The sequence below is a fragment of the Eupeodes corollae genome, chromosome X, assembly GCF_945859685.1.
Source record: "Eupeodes corollae chromosome X, idEupCoro1.1, whole genome shotgun sequence".
Classification (NCBI taxonomy): domain Eukaryota; kingdom Metazoa; phylum Arthropoda; class Insecta; order Diptera; family Syrphidae; genus Eupeodes; species Eupeodes corollae.
The window spans coordinates 3,787,142-3,808,206 of NC_079150.1; the positions used below are offsets into that span (position 1 = coordinate 3,787,142).

The window sequence follows — 21,065 nt, forward strand, 5'->3', positions numbered from 1 at the left end:
GTGCTGCAATGAATAATTCCATTGAAATATTGATTTTAAGCTATCATTAATATTAAGAAATAAATTCTCGTTTTTTTGTTTGTTATATATTTTTATTTAATTTAGGAAGATGAAATTTGTCTTTATAAATGCATTTACATGTACTTATAGTCAACAAACACTATTTTAATGTGTGTAGTAATAAATATATTCGATCTGTTAATTGTTTTAATTAAATTACTTACTTTTTATTATTTTTTTGGTAATAATGGATAGTTTATATATTTATTATTTCATTTTTTGGAGAACAGTTAGGGTTTGAGAATTAATTACTAACACATATAATTTTTTCCAATGGCTAAAAAAAAAAAAACTATTCAAACCTTAACTATATCACAATAATTCAATTAGAATTAATACAAAATTCTAATAGTTGTTTCTCTTTTATTTTTTTTTTATGAACATTTAATATTTTTATTGTATTATACTTTTTGTTCGTTTTAGTTTAAAAGCAAAGCGTATTTGTACCCACAAATTTGAATACAAAAATTCGTAAATAAATTTCAACTCATACAATAATGTTTAAAAAGAAAATAGATTGGAAATAGATTAGTTTATAATAGTGGATTTTTATTAACAATGTACACTTTTAATAGGAATTTTTGAATTAATGAAACATATGAGGCGAATGCAAAATAGGTGTAATCACTATTTAAAATATCCTTTACTCACAGCCTCATACATTAAATTAAAAACACATTGAAATCTAGGGCGGGACTGTTGCTCATATCTATTGCCAATTTCGTTGATGAAGCTTCGAGTTTTCTCCTCTAATGTACTGATGTGATTTGGTTTCTTGGAAAAGAGTAGCATTTCATGGTTTTTAATATACAATTGTAAGAAACTTTACACGTTGTCTTATTTTTCGACTACGCACAGTGGAATATAAATGTTTATTTTGAGTTAAGAATGTATTTGTAAATCATTTTTCAAATTTTAAGAATTGATAACAAATTGTAGAAAAAAACTCAATTATTAAATAAGAAAAACAAATGCATAAAATGTTTATACAAATAAAATAGTTTAAACTTTTGTTGTAGAAAAAAAATCAATTATATTAAACTTCCTTTTTTATTCTGAGATGTATTTATATTTGTATCATGTTTTGTTCTCAAAATATTTAAAGAAGGTAATATTTTGAAGCATTTGTAAATTAAAAAAAAAAAAAACAAAGCGCGCTATTAATTTTGTACATTATATTTATACAATTACTCTTGAATTGATTCTTGTAATTCAATAAAGTAAATTTCTGCATAGTAAAGGTTGACTTATGTTGACAAGTTTTTAATCAATGTAGGTTTTAAAATATCATTTATGATATGCTCTTATTCTACAATATTCCATTGTGCTCCGGCTCCCAGTGAAACAAATCCAACAGAAACCTTACCCACCCCTCAGACGGCACTCATTATCTCGAAAAAATCAACGGTGTTTTTGTCTTGAATATTCAGTCCACCCTGATTTTATAATGTATTAATAATTAAGTTATGCATATAATTTGACTTGAAATGGAACTAATAATGTGTGGAACTTGAAAATTAAATTAAAGCTAGATGATTCCAAAATCTAACAAATATTACAATCAGATGATCAAGATGAAAATGGGGAACAGCAGCGAAAGTCTACAAAGGTGGATGGGTGACTCTCGTTTGATAAGAACTGGTGTTATCCGCTACGGTTCCAATTCCAACGTTAGTGCCTTGAAACTGTAAATGTTCGCATATTTAAGGAGGGAGAGGAAAATTTTAAAAGAAACCTTTTATTTGCGTTACCGCCACAACTTCAACAAAAGATCATTACTCTCATTTTTTGAAATTATTATTATTAGACTATTGTAACCGAAAGAAGACCTACCATTCTAGTACCGTTGGGAGTTGTTGTAGAAGTTGTAAGTGTTCCAGTAACAGATGTATTCGATGTTACCAGCGGAGTATTGCTGTTATTAACATCTACAGGGCTATTAGTAGTATTTTTTTTCACCAATTTCTTTGTTGTTGACGACGGAGTACTTTGGCGATGGATCTTGGTGCCTGTCGTAGCAGCAGGACTTTGAACGGACGGTATTAGTTTTTGTTGCTGCTGTGAATTTTGCTGAATTACTACGGAATCACCTCCACATATAGTTACATTTTTCTGTGCAGCTTCGGAATTCAAGTTACTGACCGCTGAACATAAGGGTGGCTGCATTGAGATCTCATTATTTTTATTCGTGATTATTATTTGTTGCCGCTGTCTTCTTTCACGGGCTCTTTCGATGTGTTTTTTGCGTTCTTCTTTCGTCCAATAGCGACCAGTTTTGATCTCAGATATTGTATCATCTTCTGTTGTTTGGTCGTTGCGTTCAGCGCTTATACGTAGTGCTCGATTGCGAAGAAATCTGTTCCTAGCAGGACGACGTACAATGTAGCGGCTGCCATCTTGGCGACGTTTGACTTTCCACACCATGTGTTCCTCATTTGGATGTGTATTCAGTTTCACAGTACTGACCTAAAAAAATAAAAATACTTAATTCTATTAAAACAATCATTGAATTTCGTTCTGCATCTTGTTTATTTTCCTGTAGTGATATAGAAACAACGTTGTTTTATAGATTTCAGTAAAATAATTATAATTGTTTGAACTTTTTGTTACTAAAAAACATAAAAAATAGAGTAAATAATTAAAACTCGCCTCTTGACTGCTCACAAAATGATATTGGCTCAGATTTGGTGCCGTAAACTGTGGACAAGGCACCGAATTAGATGGTACTCGCTGGTGAATTAAGGCCTGACGAAAGAGTTGCTGTTGTAGCAACATTGTTTGATGTAGATTTGCAACATTTGTGTACATAGTATTGGACGCTGCCGGTATTGGAGTATTAATATTATTCTGTGTAGATTTTGCTATATCAGCAGCAGCTGTAAGAATTTATATTAAAATCATTGAAATTATTATTATTGGCAAATATAATTAAAAAACTCTATATTTCCTTCAAAAAATGAATCTCACCATTTTTCTGTGATGTTGGAAATATCTTTTTATTCGGCAGTATTGGCTGTGCAGGTTTTAATGAAGAATGTGATGGACTCGGAAGTTTATCTTTCAAGTTACGCTGCTGATTGATAATGGAAGATGATTGGAGTTCTTGAGATGAATTATGCATCAACGGTAGTCGATGCAGAATTTGTGTCGATGGTGTTTCATTTATTGGGCTTACATTGTGTTTTGTAGAACATAGAATCAGAGTTGACTGAGAGTGAGGATTAAACTCTCGATCCCGATAGTTGGAAGTGTTTAGTTCAAGAGTTAAAGGCGTCATTGTGTTGCTATTACATGAACCACCAGTATTATAAGCACTTGAACTATTTTCATGATCATCACCAGCACTGGAATTTGTACTTCGCAAAGTCCCATTTTTTACTTTTGTCCAAATTGATAGGTTTTCATGATGTTGTTGCTGCTGATTAGATTGGTGTTTATGATTTTGCAATGAACGCATTCGAGTTTCATTCAAATCAGAACCGTCTTGCATGTCTAACCATTGTTCAATGCGATTTTGATGCTCCGAACTTTCATACGGAGAACAGTAAAACGGCTCAGATTCAGAATCTTCAGGTATAGTTTCGTAAATATGTTCAGTATCATAGTCCATAATTGGCATTGCAATGGTTTCTTTAAGTTGTGGTTCTTGTTGAATTTGTGATTGCGATTGTGAATGTTGAAGCGGTTTCTGTGTCACAACACCAGCACTTGGATCGATGTTTTTCTTTTGCGACATCATCATAATTTCAACACGTGAATCTAATATCGCAATTTCCTGGTTTACTTGTTCCAAGTGAGCACGAATATTTTGATGATTTAATGGATCCCTAGATATAGATGAACCCAAAGTTGTTGTTGCAGGAATATTGTCAGAAGAACTTGGAACAACTGCATCTGTCATACAACGTATTGGTGGTTGCTGCTCAGGTAACTGAAATTGTTCTTTCTGCTGCTTTTTGTCCGGCGAGTCTTGATTGTTTTTCACAGCAGATTTTAGTAAATCTTCACTTACTATATAATTCTCAAGGAAGCATTTGGCATAATCCATATTGGGCTCATCTTCTTCGTAATAATCTCCTTGTTCTTGATATTCATCGTCATCCTTTGAAATAACAACAAAAATAAAGAGACATACAAAATAAAGACGAAACTTCAAGATAAGTTTTCCTTGAAAAATACTCACTCCATATAAATAACGACTGACCAAAAGTGTCACAGCATTATTGTTCTCCGCAATCAATGTCTCAGTTTCTTCTTTATTTGAAACATCTTTACCATTCACCTGAAGAATTTGATCACCTTGTCGCAAACGACCATCTCTGCCTGCAATACTGTCTGCAACTATGTCACTTATATACACTTCTGTACATGTGTCCGTGTCATCAGAACCTGAGCCATTTCCACCACCGGAACTATAGCACACCGTTAAACCAAGGCGTTCATTGCCTTCAGATTTTCTTAGAGTTATTTCCTTAAAAAAATCAATTACAAAGTTTAATCAAAAATGAGAACCCAATTTGTTTCCCTTCCCAATAAAAAGGTAACCGAATGGCTTTCAAAATTCAATTCAAAATTCAGAATCAATTATAAAGTTTAATCAAAAATAAGAACCGAATTTGTTTCCCTTCCTAATAAAAAGGTAACCGAATGGCTTTCAAAATGCAAAATATCAGTCACTATTGTTGCATTATTTTAATCCCTATCTCTAACTGTGGTTTTCTTTTTGTCATTGTATATTTTGTTAGACATAAGTAAAGAGGAAAAGTTAAATGAGCAGGACACAGGAAGAAGACTGATCATATATAAAGAATAGGATGATGAACAAGAAGATAATCTCGAACAATTTAACACCAACTCATATAGGGAGGCAAAAAGCATTATGGATATAATTCAACAACAATATTATTACATTTAATAGTTTAAAAAAATTGATTAAAAGTTACGATAAAAATTAAAATTTTGAAAAATTTTGTATCAATCTAAGGAAACATTGAGTTTTCTATTAAAAGTACTTTTGAAATGATAATAGTTTTTATGTGTATCGCTGATGGCAAGTTATCAGTGTGGACAAGAAAATAAAATAAGTTTCTTGCAACAATTCCATTTTCAGGCCTATGATCATTCATACTCGATCGTTTGGAGACACAATGGTTTGTTGATGTTTTACATTTAACAGAAAAACTGATCCAAAATAGTTGTTTTTATTATTCACCTAGCCAAGATACCTTTTAAATTTGTACTAAGGGTTAAAGGAACAAGTCAACTACAGAGGAAAAGACTTGTTGAGATCATGGAGCAAAATGAGCATCTTGCCAAAAATTGCAAGAGGAGTGTCTTTTCAACCGCAACTAGGAAGCCTGGATGGGAGTCTTTGAACTCTCTGGCATTACTGTTAGAAAATGGAAAACGTGAGTAAATTTCAAACTTTATAACAACAAAAATAATTTTTGTTAAGGTCAAGAGCGACATTTTTTTTTCTCTAGCTGTTAATAGATTGAAAATTATAACGTGCTTTGTCAGCTTTCATTGTGGAATGTAAAACGATAGAAATTCTGGCGTTTTAGTTACGGATACGTTAAGTAATTATTTAACAAATAAAACCCAACAACTGGATAATAATTCGTTTTTTTTGGACATGAAATCTTATTGAAACAGTATTAATATAAAAAAAAAACTTAAAAAACGAAATAACGGTTCTATGGAGAAACCCTTCTAGAGCAATACAAACAAAAATTCAACCGTTTTTTTTTTTGAGAAAATTCCAATTTTTAATTTGAAGTGGACTACTGTTATTCTTAGTCTTTGAAAAACATAAAAAAACGCCTAACGCGAATAGGCTCAAAATCCAAGCTTCAAGTCCATCGACCAAATGGTTTGGGTCTACAACTCCTACAGGGCGCGACAGATCGTAATGTCATGTTTTTATGAAAATATCGAGTATGAGAATTTTTACGAATGCAAAATTTGCCATATAGTGCCTATATGCCGCAAGTGTGTTTTTGTATTGCATTTCTGTGGAGGAATTCCACATACAATCAACACTATCCTGCTAAATATAATGCCGTAGATAATAAAATGATTATATTGACATTACAAAAATCAACCACCAATCCATCGGAATAACATGGCTCGAGCATTGCATTGCTTTCAAAATTACCCCCAAATACATATTTTTTAGGCCATGAATCGCATAAATTTGATCATACTGAATGTGAACATTTGGGTCATGACCGATGTACTCACTTTTACTCTAATTTATTTAGTTTGCTTTTAACGCAACGAATATTTTTTAGTTGTTTTTTTGTTCAAGATTTATCATACTCGAAAAATGAATTATGAATCGTTCGCATTTACTATTCACTTGTGTTGACTCTTTTTCTTCAATTTCGATTATTTCGAGCGAGTATTTCCATGTTCATTAACATTACTTCATTCGTTTTGTGAAACATTTTTGGTCAAAATAACAATATTACGTGATTTTTCAAATTCGACATATACTTGTTAAAATGAGATTTAACACTACCTAGAAAATATATTGTTAAGGTATACAACTAACTTTATCTCCTATACTATTTTGTCTTTAACTTTAACGCACGCAAACCTAGTTCATGAAATCAAGTCCCGAATTTATTGCCACTGCCATGAGTCGTGAATACATTTCAAACCAACAATGTCTTTTATTCCATACACCAATACTTTTGAATAAACTTTGAGTGCGCGAGTAACAACGATCAACAAAAGCATCAGAAAAATTAAGATCCAAAAAAAAATAAACGCAAAATTCCTTCAAAAATAACAACAAGAAAAACAGTCTTTAGGCTTAAAATGCACGAAACATGAATGCGAATACACACACAGGGTTCAGTTGGTTTGAATTTGAACTGGGTTGGCGGCTTTAAATGATATAGGAAAGGTGTTCTTTTAACTGTTGATTAAAATAAGGAGCCAGTAGGAAGCAGAGAAAAAAACTATATGATACACTCATCTAATGAGAGCATGTCCTTATTTTGCACTAAGTAGTTCTTGCGTTTTTCACATAGGTACATACAAATGTAATTCTGCACAGGAATTTTGTGATTATCTTTAACATTGTTGTACTCGAAGTGCAAAGGTGAATGTTTTTCTTTTTTTAATTGATACGAGTATATCCTACAGTCAGACTCTGTGTTTGTACTTTTTTTTTCTTCACACATATTTATTTATTAATATTTGCTGAGTGCAAATCAGAGGACAAAGAAATAGCTTGCAAACAACCTAACGAAGGGGTTCTCTGCATGGATATAACATTCTAAAGGATATATAAAGGCAAATGAATTTCTTTGGTGGATGAATGGATAAAGATGCAAACAAATTTAAAAGTCGAAAAAAAAATATGAAGAAAGGAAATGAACAATTTGAACAAATAGAACCTAGTTATTATGTGTAAATAGAATGATTTAAAGACATAACCGAGCGAGAATTTGTATTAGTATGAGTATTCATCGAAAGACACTAGGTAAGTTTACCATTTAGAAAAGTTTATCTTTTGGTAAACCTATTAATACCTGGAAGATTTCTTTCCATGTCACCTGTACTGATAATCTAAGATATATTTTGTTTTTGATTTGTCTTTCACCACTCGTTGATATAAAATTAATGTTTTGCGAGTCACTTTTTACTCCTCTCTTATCACAAATACATTGTACCTCAAATCGAAACAAATCTATCGCCAATCGAAGCTCACACGTTGGCTGTGAGGTGCCGTGACTCCATGTGTCACTAGTAATATCATGGTTTCATTAGGTGCGTTTAAACCATAAAACCTAGATAAACAAATAGATCTTATTTATTTAATAAATACATATCTTTCAATTTTTTTTTCAAAAGTAAGAAAAAATTTTCAAAACCATAGAAAGATATTTTTTTAATTGAGACTTGTTGATATTTATGTGGTTAAAAGGGGACAAATTATAGTTAAACATACAAAATAATTTTCATAGATGATTAATTTGTTAAATTAAAAAAGATGATTCAAGGAAAATTTCTTTCGGATGCTTTGCTAACAATAGAATTGTTTGCAGTTATTTAGAGCTTTTAAATATACATTTAAAATTTGATTTTCGTATAAAAATGATGGCCCGTTTTTGAGATATCGAATTTTGGAAAAAAAATGTATATTCTTTTTTAAACAAATAAATTATCAAATATTATTGAGACATTACATGAGCTTGTGCAGACAAATATTATTGAAATCGATTCATTACTTCTTGAGAAAACTTTAAGAAAATAACGATTCTATGGGGACTTCCCTTCAGGATAAATACAAAATTATTTGTTTTTATTGAACGAAGTCATGTTAAACAAAATTTGAGAAATAGAAGTCTATCGGTTCGTTTTTGAAAAAAATTGAATAATCGATTTTTGACTAAACAATTTGTATAAGCCTACTGTTATTTTTGTCTAAACAAAATGAATAAAACGCTTAACCCGAATCGGCTTAAAACCTTAATTTTTAAATTTGAAGTCAGATAGACGGACGTACTAAAATACTGTTGGCCAATGAAGGAATCTCCTGTACGTATCCATGTACTGCCTCTTGCAAGGAATTGACAAATTCTCCAAGAGTAATTCTTGTCATGAAAAGTGCTTTTTAAATTTGCCGTTCGGATTCGGCCTAAAAATTGTAGGTCCCTTCCATCCCTGACAACAGTACTCGCACACAGGAATGGTTGAGAGTTGTAAATCACTAGGCCCTGGTTCTTCATGGACTGTTGCGGCACCTAATTTATTTATTATTCAGCATATTTACTGTAGGTCCCTTCCATGTCTGACAACATTACTCGCACACAGGAATGGTTGAGTGTTGTAAGTCACTAGGCCCTGGTTCTTTATGGACTGTTGCAGCACCTAATTTATTTATTACATTTTATATTTCTTATCAATTATTTATGCAGAACTGTATTTTGATTTTTGTAAATAACCAAAAACTCAATAGAAGAAAAATAAATATCACACACATTGGCACATTAACCTATCTTTGATATCGTACAATATTTCCGCACTACAGCTCCCTAAATCAACACTCACACCCGTGGAAGGCTCTTAGCATAGGTTTTTTTTTTAAATATAACGATGAATATTCATTGATCTAAGCGTGACAGTAACTTGACAACCTTTTAACCTAACTTTGTGTTATGAATGGTTTTCTTGTGAATTGTAATTTTGTCTTGTGCCTAAGTTTACCTTTTTGTGGTAAATCTTATTAAAGTTAACTCACCTCAATATCGATCTCAGGAGCTAAACATTCGCTAAACAAATTATGATCGTTTTCTATGATTTGTTCTGAATTAAGTATTGACGATCCGTTAAATATGAAATCGCTCGTAAAGTTGTCAGTCTGAATTCCAATAGATATGAGTACTTTGCTATTTTTGTCATCTTCTTCGCTTAGTGGCAGCATTGCTGATGGTTTTGTTAAAGATTCTTTAAGAGGTGACGGTGGTGTACTTCGGACAGGTGATGATGTTATTGATGAAACAGATGTATGTCTTGATTTAGCAGCAGAATTTTCATGCATACTTCCTCGGTTTTGCGTTTGGTTATCTGCACCCAAGGCACTAGAAGATGTTCTTGAGTTAGCAGCAGCATTTGGTAAGCATCCAACTTTATCCACACCAGCGACAATAGCTTCTCCACTTTGTCTAAGTTTTAAGTTTGCACAGTTATCAATGTCCGTAGAACTTTTGCTGGACGAAATAACTAAGCTTTGAAATTTTAAGGAGTCAACAACGTCTTCAGAGTTTTCTGTTGTTTTGCTGATTGGCCAGTCGGTTTGTTGAAGTTCTGCTGATGTCTTGGTTGACATTTTTGTAGGCGATGAGTGTTTTCTGGGATCGCTTTGTTGCTGTTGCAATTGTTGTGATAGTTCATTAGATTTTTCCAAATATTTGTGATTATTTGAATTTTCAGCATCAGTAGTAGTGTTATAGGATCGACGTCGAACCTCAACTAAAATCGGTTCGGACGCTTTTAGGAACATTTGTACGGCTTCTTCATGTGGCATTTGACTTACATCAACACCATTTACCTGATTGAAAAATGAATAATGGCGTTGATTAATTCACAATGAAAAAAAAAAAAACAAAAACTGAGGTCTTGAGCTTTTACACATTTCGTCTTGTTTATGGTTGTTGCATGTAAGCTCATTTAAAAATGATTACATTTTTGTTTTAGCATATGAACAACATACAATCACAAGCAAAATTGGCCAACATTTTGCACTCTTTAAAAAATGAATCTTGAATGTACCAATAACTTATTTTAGAGTATGAGATAAAAATAAATCCAATCAAAAATAATACAATCTAACGGAATATAAAACGAATAAAAAAATGCATTGTGGTACAGTGGATTTTTTTTAAAGAGAACTAATGAAGTATATTTAAAATGCGTGCAAACAATTGAAAGCCTTTGATCGCCACTGTTTATACAGTGATGGAAAAAATAATAGAAACAGGCTTCGAGTTTATTCTTTTTAACACATAAAAAGGTATTTGTGAAGTGTGTTTTTTTTTAAGTACTAGGAATAGAAGTAAAAACCAAAGTGGTAACATTAAAAAAAAAAGCTAGTTTCCAACTTCACATTTTTACCAAGTTTAAAAAAATTTTCATTGTGGTTTTCAAAATACTTGTTTTAAATATATTGTTATAGTTAATATTTTATTTCAAAATAAAAAAAGACAGATACTGTACGGAGACTTTTTGGACTATGTGTTATTATGTCGACCACAACTTTAGGATACCCCATAGGTTCTCAATTAGGTTAAGGACAGGGGATCGTGATGGATAACGTTGATTTTGTTTTATTGTAAGTATTTGTTTGCCAATTTGGGGGGTGCTTCGGTCATTATCAAACGGTGTAACTGTTTGTTTGCAAAGGCAAGCGTTTGTGTAATTTTTTTTCTTGCTCAAATACGGCACTTATACTATAAAGACTTGCTTCTATTAGTCGGTTTGTTATAGTTCTAGCTGTCACTGGTTCATTCAATTAATTTTTGAGTTCTTTTATAGAAAGAAATGGTTTCTTCTTATGAATTCTTACCAATAGTGTATCAAACCGCAAAGAAGTTTATCTTTTTCTTGATTTTGTTTCTTTTTTGGGCTTGAATGTATAGTTTCCGCATTCAAGTGGAGTATAATGAATTCCACGACCCATATTTTATAAAATTATAGATGACTATTAAAAATGTTGTTAAGTACCGAATTTAAAACATCTGAAAACTAATAAGCAAACTCAAAACGCCTATTTACATACAAAAAAATTGATAATTACTTTAGAATAACAGTTAAATTAGCTTGATTTTTTCTAGGAAAAATCACCATTGGCCTCAAAACTTTTTACCGTTTGATTCCACAAAACAATTTTACCATTTGAGAGCATTATTGGGTATAATTAAAATATACATATAAAGATTAACGACAAAAGACTTAATTACTAAAAAAAATATTGTGTATCGTAAATGATGAAGACACTTGTTTCTATTATTTTTCCAACACTGTATATAATGTATGCAATACTTGAGCTCAATGGAGGCCTATTAACTATATGTTTTAGTGACGTACTCCATTGTTTTAATACTCATACAATTTACGATTTCAACAATATCATTAAATTTAACAGGATAAATCACTACTCAAAGATAGTAACTAATCAAACAACTTAACAGAGTTAGCATATAAAAGTTTTACAAAATAAAGATAGATAGATAGATTAAATATTATTCCAAAATAAAAGTATTAACAAAATGTACCTTTAAAATAATGAAATGCATTCCTGCCATTTTATTTTTGTTTTCTTTCGATAAAAGTGATGTCAAGGCTTTTTTCACTTTTGTATTATAGTAAAAGGTAATATCACATCACGCCCTCTTTTTTATTTTCAATTGCTTGGGATTGATATTTGAATTCCATGCCATGTCATTATTCTGAAATGAAAAATATAACATTAAAATGGTATAAGGGCGTTAAATTAATAAATGGGAGTTTTTTAGTGGAAAACATTTTGGATGCAGCTTTCGGAAATCGGTCAAGCCAGTAATTTCATTTAAAAATTTTAAGATAAGATTGAAAAACGTTTATTTTAATGAGGTTCCTTACTTTATAGCCGATCTTTGCGAAATTATCTCTCGTTTGAAAAACTTCAGAGCGAAAAATTCTTTGCGATGTGCTTTCTTAAAGCATGTTACAAACAAAAAGACGTCGTTTTTTTTATTTAAAGTTTGAGCAATCATTTTTAGTACAAACTGTCGGTTTTATAAGTGTGTTGCTTTTGAATCAAACCAAATTCTGCAAATACTTTATTTCTATGACTCATCGCTTTAAACAAACGAGCATCATTTAAAAAAAAATTACATGTGTAATTACTGTAGTAATTTAAAAAAGTAGTGAACATTTTGGTTAAGTCAAAATATGTGACGAAACATTATCTAATATATAAAATTTTCCTGTCACAGTGTTAGTTGCCATACTCCTCCGAAACGGCTTAACCAATTTCAATGAAATTTTGCATATGCATTTGGTAGGCCTGAGAATAGGTTTGTATCTATTTCTTATATTCCTAAGTGCTATGGTTGAATTGGATCAACATCGTACACGGTGCAACGATCTTACGATAGTATTCAGTAACGCTATATGCAATGAAGTATTGATTGCTATTGAGGATCTTTGCATTATCATTGCCAACTTACCACTCTGTCATTTCGGTATGCATTCACCAAATCGATATGCATCTGATTTAATAGACACTGAATTGAATGAAGAACAAGGAACTATTTAAGACCACATCATGCTCGCAGTTTCGGCAGGACAAGGTAGATTCTTCTTTCGGAAACACTAGTAGAATTGGCAAAACATTGCTTATTTCGCTAATTCTTGCTAAAATACGATCAAATAATGGTATCGTATTGGCTGTTGCATCTTCTGAGATTGTGGCAACTTTATTGGATTTAGGCAGATCAACTCATTCAATTTAAAATAACCCAGGCACGGTGTGCAATAAAAAAAAAAAAAAACAAATATCCATGGCCACAGTGCTGAAACAGTGTAAAATTATCATCCGGGTTAAATGCACTATGGCACACAAACTTTCGGTTGAGGCGTTGGACAGGACAATAAAAGCAATACAAAACAACGACAGACTATTTGACGGCACTCTTTCCAGAAAATGTTGCGTAATGTCGAGATCCATCCGCTGAAATATTCTCAAAACAACTGTTAGTTATAAAGTTACTACAGATTAAACTGGATGCATATAACTACCGGTCGATTTCTGCACGATTATTGATTCACAAGATGCTCTTATTGGCCAGATATTTCCCGATATACACAGACAATATAGAAATCTTGAGTGGCTGGCAGAAATAGCAGCAAAAATGGGGATGTCAACGAATAAACTCTCAACATTTGTTAACACCAGACTTGATGTCATACAAATCTATTGATACAGTTTGTAATGCTATCGAAGTTGTAAATTATTCAACTGAGTTTTTGAGCTTATTGGATTTACCAGGCATGCCACCGTATAATCTGCAACTGAAGGTTGGATCTTCTGTAAATTTGTTTCGTAGTTTGAACCCCCCACGGTTGTGCAACGGCACGCGATTAGTATTTAAAAAATTAATGAAAAACATTATCGAAGCCAAAATTCTAAATGGCAAATTCCGAGGTAAAAATATATTATTACCGCGAATCCCTATTGTATTGGCATATGCAATTTAATAAATTAAAAAAATGCGTTTGGTGATTTGTTATTTTAATTTTGTCTCTTACAGTGCTATATACCTAATTCACTTATGTACCACATCCTTACACACTAACAATAAGTTGTTTATTTCCAGCAAAATATTCTTTAGAAATTATTTACATGACAAAACAACGTTTGTCGGGTCAGCTAGTATATAATTTTTTGCAACGAAGAATAACGTTTTTGAAAAATCGAATTTGAAATTTACTAAAAGTTTATAAAAAATGATTTTCGACTAACAAACATCTTCTCGAAAATTTAAGATATTGGCTTGAAACAAAATATTGTTTTCGACATTCAGTCAGTTTTTCCATAAAAGTTAAAATTAACAAAAATAGGACGTAAAATTGGTAAAAATTGATATTCTATTATTCGTAATTTTAAGTTAACTTGTTAGAAACATTTAAATGACAACTTTTTTTTAACGAAACACGAAAATCTACAAAAAAAAAACTGATAAGGAATGATTTTCGATTCAAGTGTTAGGAGAACAAAGAAAGATATAGAATTCAATTTATTTATCCCACACAAAATATTGCTATAAATTTTGTTAAAGTTTTAAGCAAGACACATCAACAGACTTGATGGGAAGTTATTAGTGCGGGTTGAACCCAGCCTCTTTTTATATTTTAATATATCCAGTATTTTTTAATTTAAATATCTATCGGAAAAAAAAGTTTTGTTTTAAGAACTTTAAATGGCATTTATTTTTCAAAAAAAAAAATTAAAACGTATATTTGAAAACCGTTAATAATTTTTTTTTAAATAATTTTGTGTATAAAACATTTTTCAAAATTAGTTTAAAACTGTATGCAGTTATTGAGAACTTATTAATATACGTTTTAGATTTGATTTTCGTTAAATAAGCAAGACTAATTTTCAAAATAAAATAAATAAAATTGGGTGGCGCACTACGATAGTACAATAAGTTAAATATATTTTCAAAGAATATATGCACATCTGTTATACAAAAAAAATACAAAGTGGCGCAACGGTCCATCAAGAACTAGGGCCTAGTTACTTACAACTCTCAACCTTTCCTGTGTGCGAGTACTGTTGTCAGTAATGGAAGGAACCTAAAGTTTTTAGGCCGAATCCAAACGGAAAATTTGAGAAAGCACTTTTCATGATAAGAATTACTCTTGGAGAATTTGTCAATTCCTCGCACTAGGCAGTACCCGTAAAAAAAACTTTAGATGGCATAGGCAGGGATCGTACCCAAGACCTCTGGCAAGACAGTCCAACGCACTAAACATCATGCCATGGGTACTACAATTTTTCAAAACATAGATTTAAAAAAATTATGATTTAATACTGAAATATTTGTTTTATATTGAAAGAGTCAATTTAAGAAACAAAATTAGCGAAAATTAAAAAAATTGATCGGATTATTTTTGAGATAGTTTGAATTTTCGATTTTTCAACAAAAAAAAATTGTGGAACACTATTATTTTTAGTCCTAAAAAATCAAAAGAACGCGAATTAGCTCAAAGCCATAATTCACGATTTCAAAGTAAGTCGACCCAATGCTTTGGGCTGTAAAAAAACAACACATAACCTGGCATCCCAGTCCTCTAATTTACTTCGAAAATTTAACATTTTTAGGTCAAGGACGCTTAGAAGTAATTTATCTGTAAAGGCTTTGACGCACAAGTCACCTTGGCAGAAAACTTAAAAAAAAATAAAACATCCTACGGCCAGAACTTGAAACTCAATCCTCGGGTTTGGCAAAGGTTCTGTTCAGTTGTTGTTTATGAACGAACTCCCCTCTATCTTAAAATAATTCTGATGACGTGAAAATATTTCGAACAGTTATGTAATTCCTTAACGGACTGCGAATTATTACAAGATGATCTAATTCGACTGTGGGAATGGTGCAATTAAAATCCTTTAATGGTAAAGCGTAAATTTTTTATGGAATTCCAAGCTGTCTCTATTCTCCTATATATTTCATTTGTATTTTTAACGTTTTCCTTTTTATTTTCGGTTAATGACCTTAAAAAGATTTTCGATTCTATTCAAATATGGTGACTACGGTAATCTCATGATTATTGAAGAACGTGTTGAATGTGTGCTTTGAGTCCTGCTGGAAGACCCAACGCAGCGACATTACCCATTTCACTCTCATTAAAATATTTGTAATACATATGATCAATGTTATACATTTAATAAAATTTAAAACAACAGCGATTTAAATAATAATAAACTCTTAGACGTTTATATGGATTTATTTACTTCCAAATTTGATTTTCTTTGATAAATTTCAATGTAATTTAAGGTTTACCATAATTTAGAAAATAAAATAATTTGAATTCTTTTAGATGCATAGCTTTAAAAAAAGTATATATATAAATATTGTCAAGATTTTGAATACATATTTTATGAATTAAAAAAAAAATGGCTTGTTTAAACTTCTCAGTGCAAGGTATCCAAATTTCCTTTTAGTGACCGTTTTAACTGCATTTTAAAAAAAACTGATAGAACTCTAGGCTTAGTAAAAAGATTTGGTAGGCGGCGATTCCAAGATCCTAATGTTCCTTAAACTCGATATGTTTGAATTGAAAGTGTCCGAATAATGTTCTTACTTTACTCTACTTTTCCTCTCTTGGTCACTTGAAGTAGCTTTGTCCCCTTTTGTTCATATGCTATTTTAATGTATTTTTGGCATTTTGAGTGAACCCATTTCATCTTTATCAGTTTTGTATTGATTTCACTTTAATGTTAGCTAAAATAACTCGAGAAATTTATTGCCGATTCGTACAAAGCAGTTAATGAAAAAAGTAAATCAGATAGTTTCAAAATCAAACTCAAATTAGTCTACACCCAAGAAACCGAAAAATGCCTGTGAGAAGCAGTCAAAGACCCAATTCACTGAAGGGTCGACAATGCTGGCCCTAACGGTCTAAGAAAGAGAGATAAGTATAATGAATCGACTTCTCTTCGTTAACAGGAAAGAAGTTGCTCGAGAAGACCAATAATATGGTCGAAAATGGGTATTCCATCTCATGGAATTTGGTAAAGGATGAAAAGCAATGATGAAAGATTATTTTTGGGAACATTTTTTGCCAAGCGCATACAGATTTAAAAGCTTTAGAGAATGAAGGGAAATAAACTACAGTTTCATATAATGTACGGACTTGAATTAGTATTAACAATTAGTTTTTTTTTTTGAAATCTTGAACATGATTGCGGTGACTTAAATTTATTTTGAAATTAATATAGAGAAAAAGCATTACCGAAGATGGCTTAGCATCTGGTATATTTTTATCAAAAAAGTTTGCAGACTATTACAGGGTATTTCAAGCAGTGACTTGCGATTTCTGAAGCCGCTTAAGCCCTTTCTTTCCACGGTTTTATCAACAAAAGCATGGACATATTTATCTATAGTCAAGTGTCAATCACAGTCTAAGGCAGCCAACAAGTATCTTTTACACCCTTAGAACAAGTAAATTTACCATTCACCAAAAGTTGTCTTGAAACTGCAAGAAGCAGAGAAACCTATGTTCGAATATTTCGAAAGAAAAAACAATATATATTTTACAACTAAACAGGCCTCATATCCCTATTGATGGATATCCTAACAGGTCACAACTTAGTGAGTAGCTGGGTGTGAAGACTTTCCTAAGAATCAACTTAAAAGAAGAAAAAACAACCTCGAAAAATGTTTTTTTTTGACTACCTATGGGGCGAATTGTCTTTGCCGCTGAAATGCATCCTAACATTTTTTTGTCGGACAATCGAATAGCTCTAGAATACATAGAATATAGACATACGGACATTGCTAATGTATCACTCCTTAGATTGAAGATGAAGGAAATAGGTATAGCCAGGTTTTTCATCTTAGATGTTCAACATCCATAAGGTATTTGATAGTTACCACAAATAATTGGAAATCGGTCAAGATTAGTAGATTTTCGACCAATCATGTAAACGAACTGTTAAATTTTAAGCTCATTAATTGGTTTAAAATTATCAGAAATTGTTATCTATCTTCTACAAATGAACAATCGAATATTAAGATGACCAAAGACTAACTAATAGCAAACACTAATGTTTTAATGACACTCGTCGCTTTTTGAGGCTACCTAATTTTATGCAGTAGATTTTGTCCATAAAATCCGTGATGGTTTCCCAAATCATTAATCCTTTTCTTAAATATACACTTGAAATATTTATATTATTTGTTATGATATAAAATCTTCATTAGTTATTAGATTTCACCGGTTTTACAAAATTATAAAAGAAACGCTAAGCCATTCATCAAAAACGGGTTTCAACAGATAAAGTGTTCGAAATATAATATAAAATATGAAAATAATGTAAAAAAAGGAATATTTTAAAAACTTCAGCAAATAGTTAAAACTAGAGTTTGGTTTTAACTCCAAAAGGTATTTTTCGAAACTATGCAAGTATTTAATTCTATTTTTACTCAGAACTCTATATACAAATTCATAACCAATAAGAATTAAAAAAAAACTAAGTAAGATACTAAAATAATTTGATTTAAGAAAAAGATTTGTACTTTGCAAAATCATCATAAAATGTATTGTTAAGAGATGTTTTGAGTTTTAAATTAGGTTTAAACACCTCGTTTTTGATTGAGTTTAGCCTTTATAAGCCTGCATATATTAAAAACCCGATGTGATAGAAAAATTTAAAGCGATATTTGAATTACGGACATCTTAAACCTTTAAAAAGTTATTGGTCAAGCAGTGTAATCTTTAAATACATAAATCCAAAATTGATAAATATTTTGTCTCAAAGTACCTTCCTCTAAGCACTCCTTTTTTATTTACACCTTTCAATTGATTGCAGAACAACATTCTTATGCCTATATGGAATCTAGTGTTTTTTAAAACGTTTCTTAAACAAATGATTATCGAAATCATCAAGTATAATCGGCGAGCATGATATGATATGCCAACACTTGCAGTCGTGACTTTGAACTATTTCTGGTCTCATGTTGTGTATTTTACTGAAACTATTAACTCAACGAAGAAACCCTTCAATATGGCTCCTTCAAGAGTATAGGTACCTCTATTCGATTTTTCATTTTTCAAAACGGATGCATTTTTTGTTGAGAGGAAGTCGACATAACTTATTACAAAAATCGAAATTATTTGATGGATTTTTTTGTATTAAATTAATAAAACTATTCAATTTAACAACGCATAATGATGAAAGTTAATTTGGAGCTTCCAAGAGATCATATTATCCCGATTTCTTTCTAGCTATGGACAATCCAAACAAAGAGTATTACTTTGTCAATTCTCATCTTCTTCTGGTTATTGCCTTTGTCCCTCCTTAATTCCTTCTAGCTATTTCTGTATCTACCTACCTACCTACCCATAGGATAGGAAGTATAAATGCAACATCAGCAAACAAAACACCAAGCTGATAGTAATTATTGAGTACAATGACACCCTGGGCTTGCATATTTCTTTTTATTTTCAATAATCAAATATAAGGAATGAAAGGGAACCATTACAATTGCCAACAAAAAAAAAACGAATCCAGAAAGAAAATATCACAATGCACCCATTGGATGGAAAAAGAAATTAAAAACTCCTTAAAACTGAATTCTTAATAATTTTTCTTTTCTTACTTTAATTAAATCGTCATAAGAAGGAGATCCTTAGTCTTACTAAACACGCTTACCTGTTTTGTATTTGTTTTCTTTTTTTTGCTGGAAAATGTATATGAACGAAAATTTTCTGCTGTTTAAATAATTTAACATTTCGAGGAACTAAGAGAGGAAGCTATAAGGGATACCTTATCTCCTCATTATCAATACAAACACACAATCTTCGCATCGAACAAACGAAACAGTGAACTCACGCACTTGGTTTAGTAGGCATTGACACTTTATTCTTTATTTTATTAATCTGGTTCACAAAGAAATGGACACAAAAAAGTTGAAAACCACTTTTCTAAGTTTTGTTTAGATTTATTGTTTTTCTTATCTGCGATTTTTATTTGAGATAAATTTGGTTTACAAAAATTAATCACGACAATCGACGTTTGTTTTTCTCTTCTTCAACGAACGGACGGGATATAATATCAAAAACGCTCATCTCCGTTTCTTGGAAGAGAAAAATGAATTAAGACGAAAGATTATTATCCATATTCCATAAAACATCTCATAAAAGACTTCTTCTTGCTTTCGGATTCGGATTTGGCTGGGTTTTTAGATAGGTAAGGCCTATAGCAAAAACACTCAATATTTGAGTGTTTTCGCTCTCCTAATCCTTAAAATGAAAGACAGGAGAAAACATTTTCTTCAATGGCCGTGTTCAGCAAAAAAAGACATCAGAGATTTGTTTGTTTGAGATAAGAAAATTCGAAAATGAAAACAGCTGATGATATTAATTGTTCTATGGAAAATCATTGATTTAGTTATAGATTTAAATTTTCTTTCTGAATCATTTTAAAATATTTGAGTCACACAAAAAATCGCAAATCAGTTGGTTCAAGCAATTCATCAATTTTCAATTATTTTAGGATGAATCGAATTGTTTGAATTGTTTTTGGCATCTGACATTGCCTTGAATATATGAAATGTATGTGAAGTCTTTGGGGGCGTTCAATAATTTAGCGGCTACGAAGTCAAGGCATTTTCATTGGCTAAATGCAGCTACAAAATGAGTTGAAATTTCCTTTCCGACGTAGTTTAAAATGTTTAGCTTATTTTCAGTGCACCCTGATTTTGACGTTTCACAATCAGCTGCTCGGTAAAAAAACGAACTTAAAATGGAAATGATCGTTAAGTATTTATTAAGTATTTTATTTTATTCAATTTAAAAAATAAGTTTTAAGTTCTCAAAACAAAAATATATCTTATTTTATATATTTGCATTAATAAAACAGATCTGGATTGACTGACCACATGGTGTAAAATAGAAAAAATGATGTTTGTATCACAAAAATAGATCCTAGGATGAAGCAGAATGTCACTTTGTTGCAATAAATATATGATCTGATCTAGATCAATGGGAAAATAATTAAAATAATAGTCTACTGACAATATTTATCAGGCAGAATGAATAGGCTTCCTGAATTGAGGAACACATTTAACAATAATAACGCGGTAGTGAACGCTGCATGATTCCAGAGCGAGTCGAAGCAATTTCCAGTAACTTTAAGTTGCCGACAACTTAGTTATCTAGCCAATGGTGCCAAATAGCAATACATTTTTAATTTTTGAATTAACATTTTATTTCAGTAT

The 21,065-nt window shown here is 31.2% G+C and overlaps 1 protein-coding gene across 2 annotated transcripts; it reads right to left on the reverse strand.

Moving 5' to 3' along the window:
* Window positions 1-76: 76 nt before the first annotated feature.
* On the reverse strand, window positions 77-20,179 carry LOC129953272 (slo-interacting protein 1). 2 transcript variants are annotated; one of them, XM_056066280.1, is made up of 8 exons: window positions 19,499-20,179; window positions 11,850-12,023; window positions 9,317-10,126; window positions 4,244-4,531; window positions 3,028-4,162; window positions 2,710-2,936; window positions 1,894-2,526; window positions 77-1,745 (listed from the first exon to the last, which is right to left on the reverse strand). In XM_056066280.1, exons 2-8 carry the CDS (start codon window positions 11,877-11,879, stop codon window positions 1,662-1,664), a joined length of 3,207 nt encoding a protein of 1,068 aa, XP_055922255.1. In that variant the 5' UTR covers window positions 11,880-12,023; window positions 19,499-20,179; the 3' UTR covers window positions 77-1,661. The 2 variants fall into 2 exon arrangements, with proteins under 2 accessions (XP_055922255.1, XP_055922256.1); XM_056066281.1 differs by lacking the exons at window positions 11,850-12,023; window positions 19,499-20,179 and adding an exon at window positions 11,141-11,456.
* Between the last annotated feature and the right edge of the window lie 886 nt (window positions 20,180-21,065).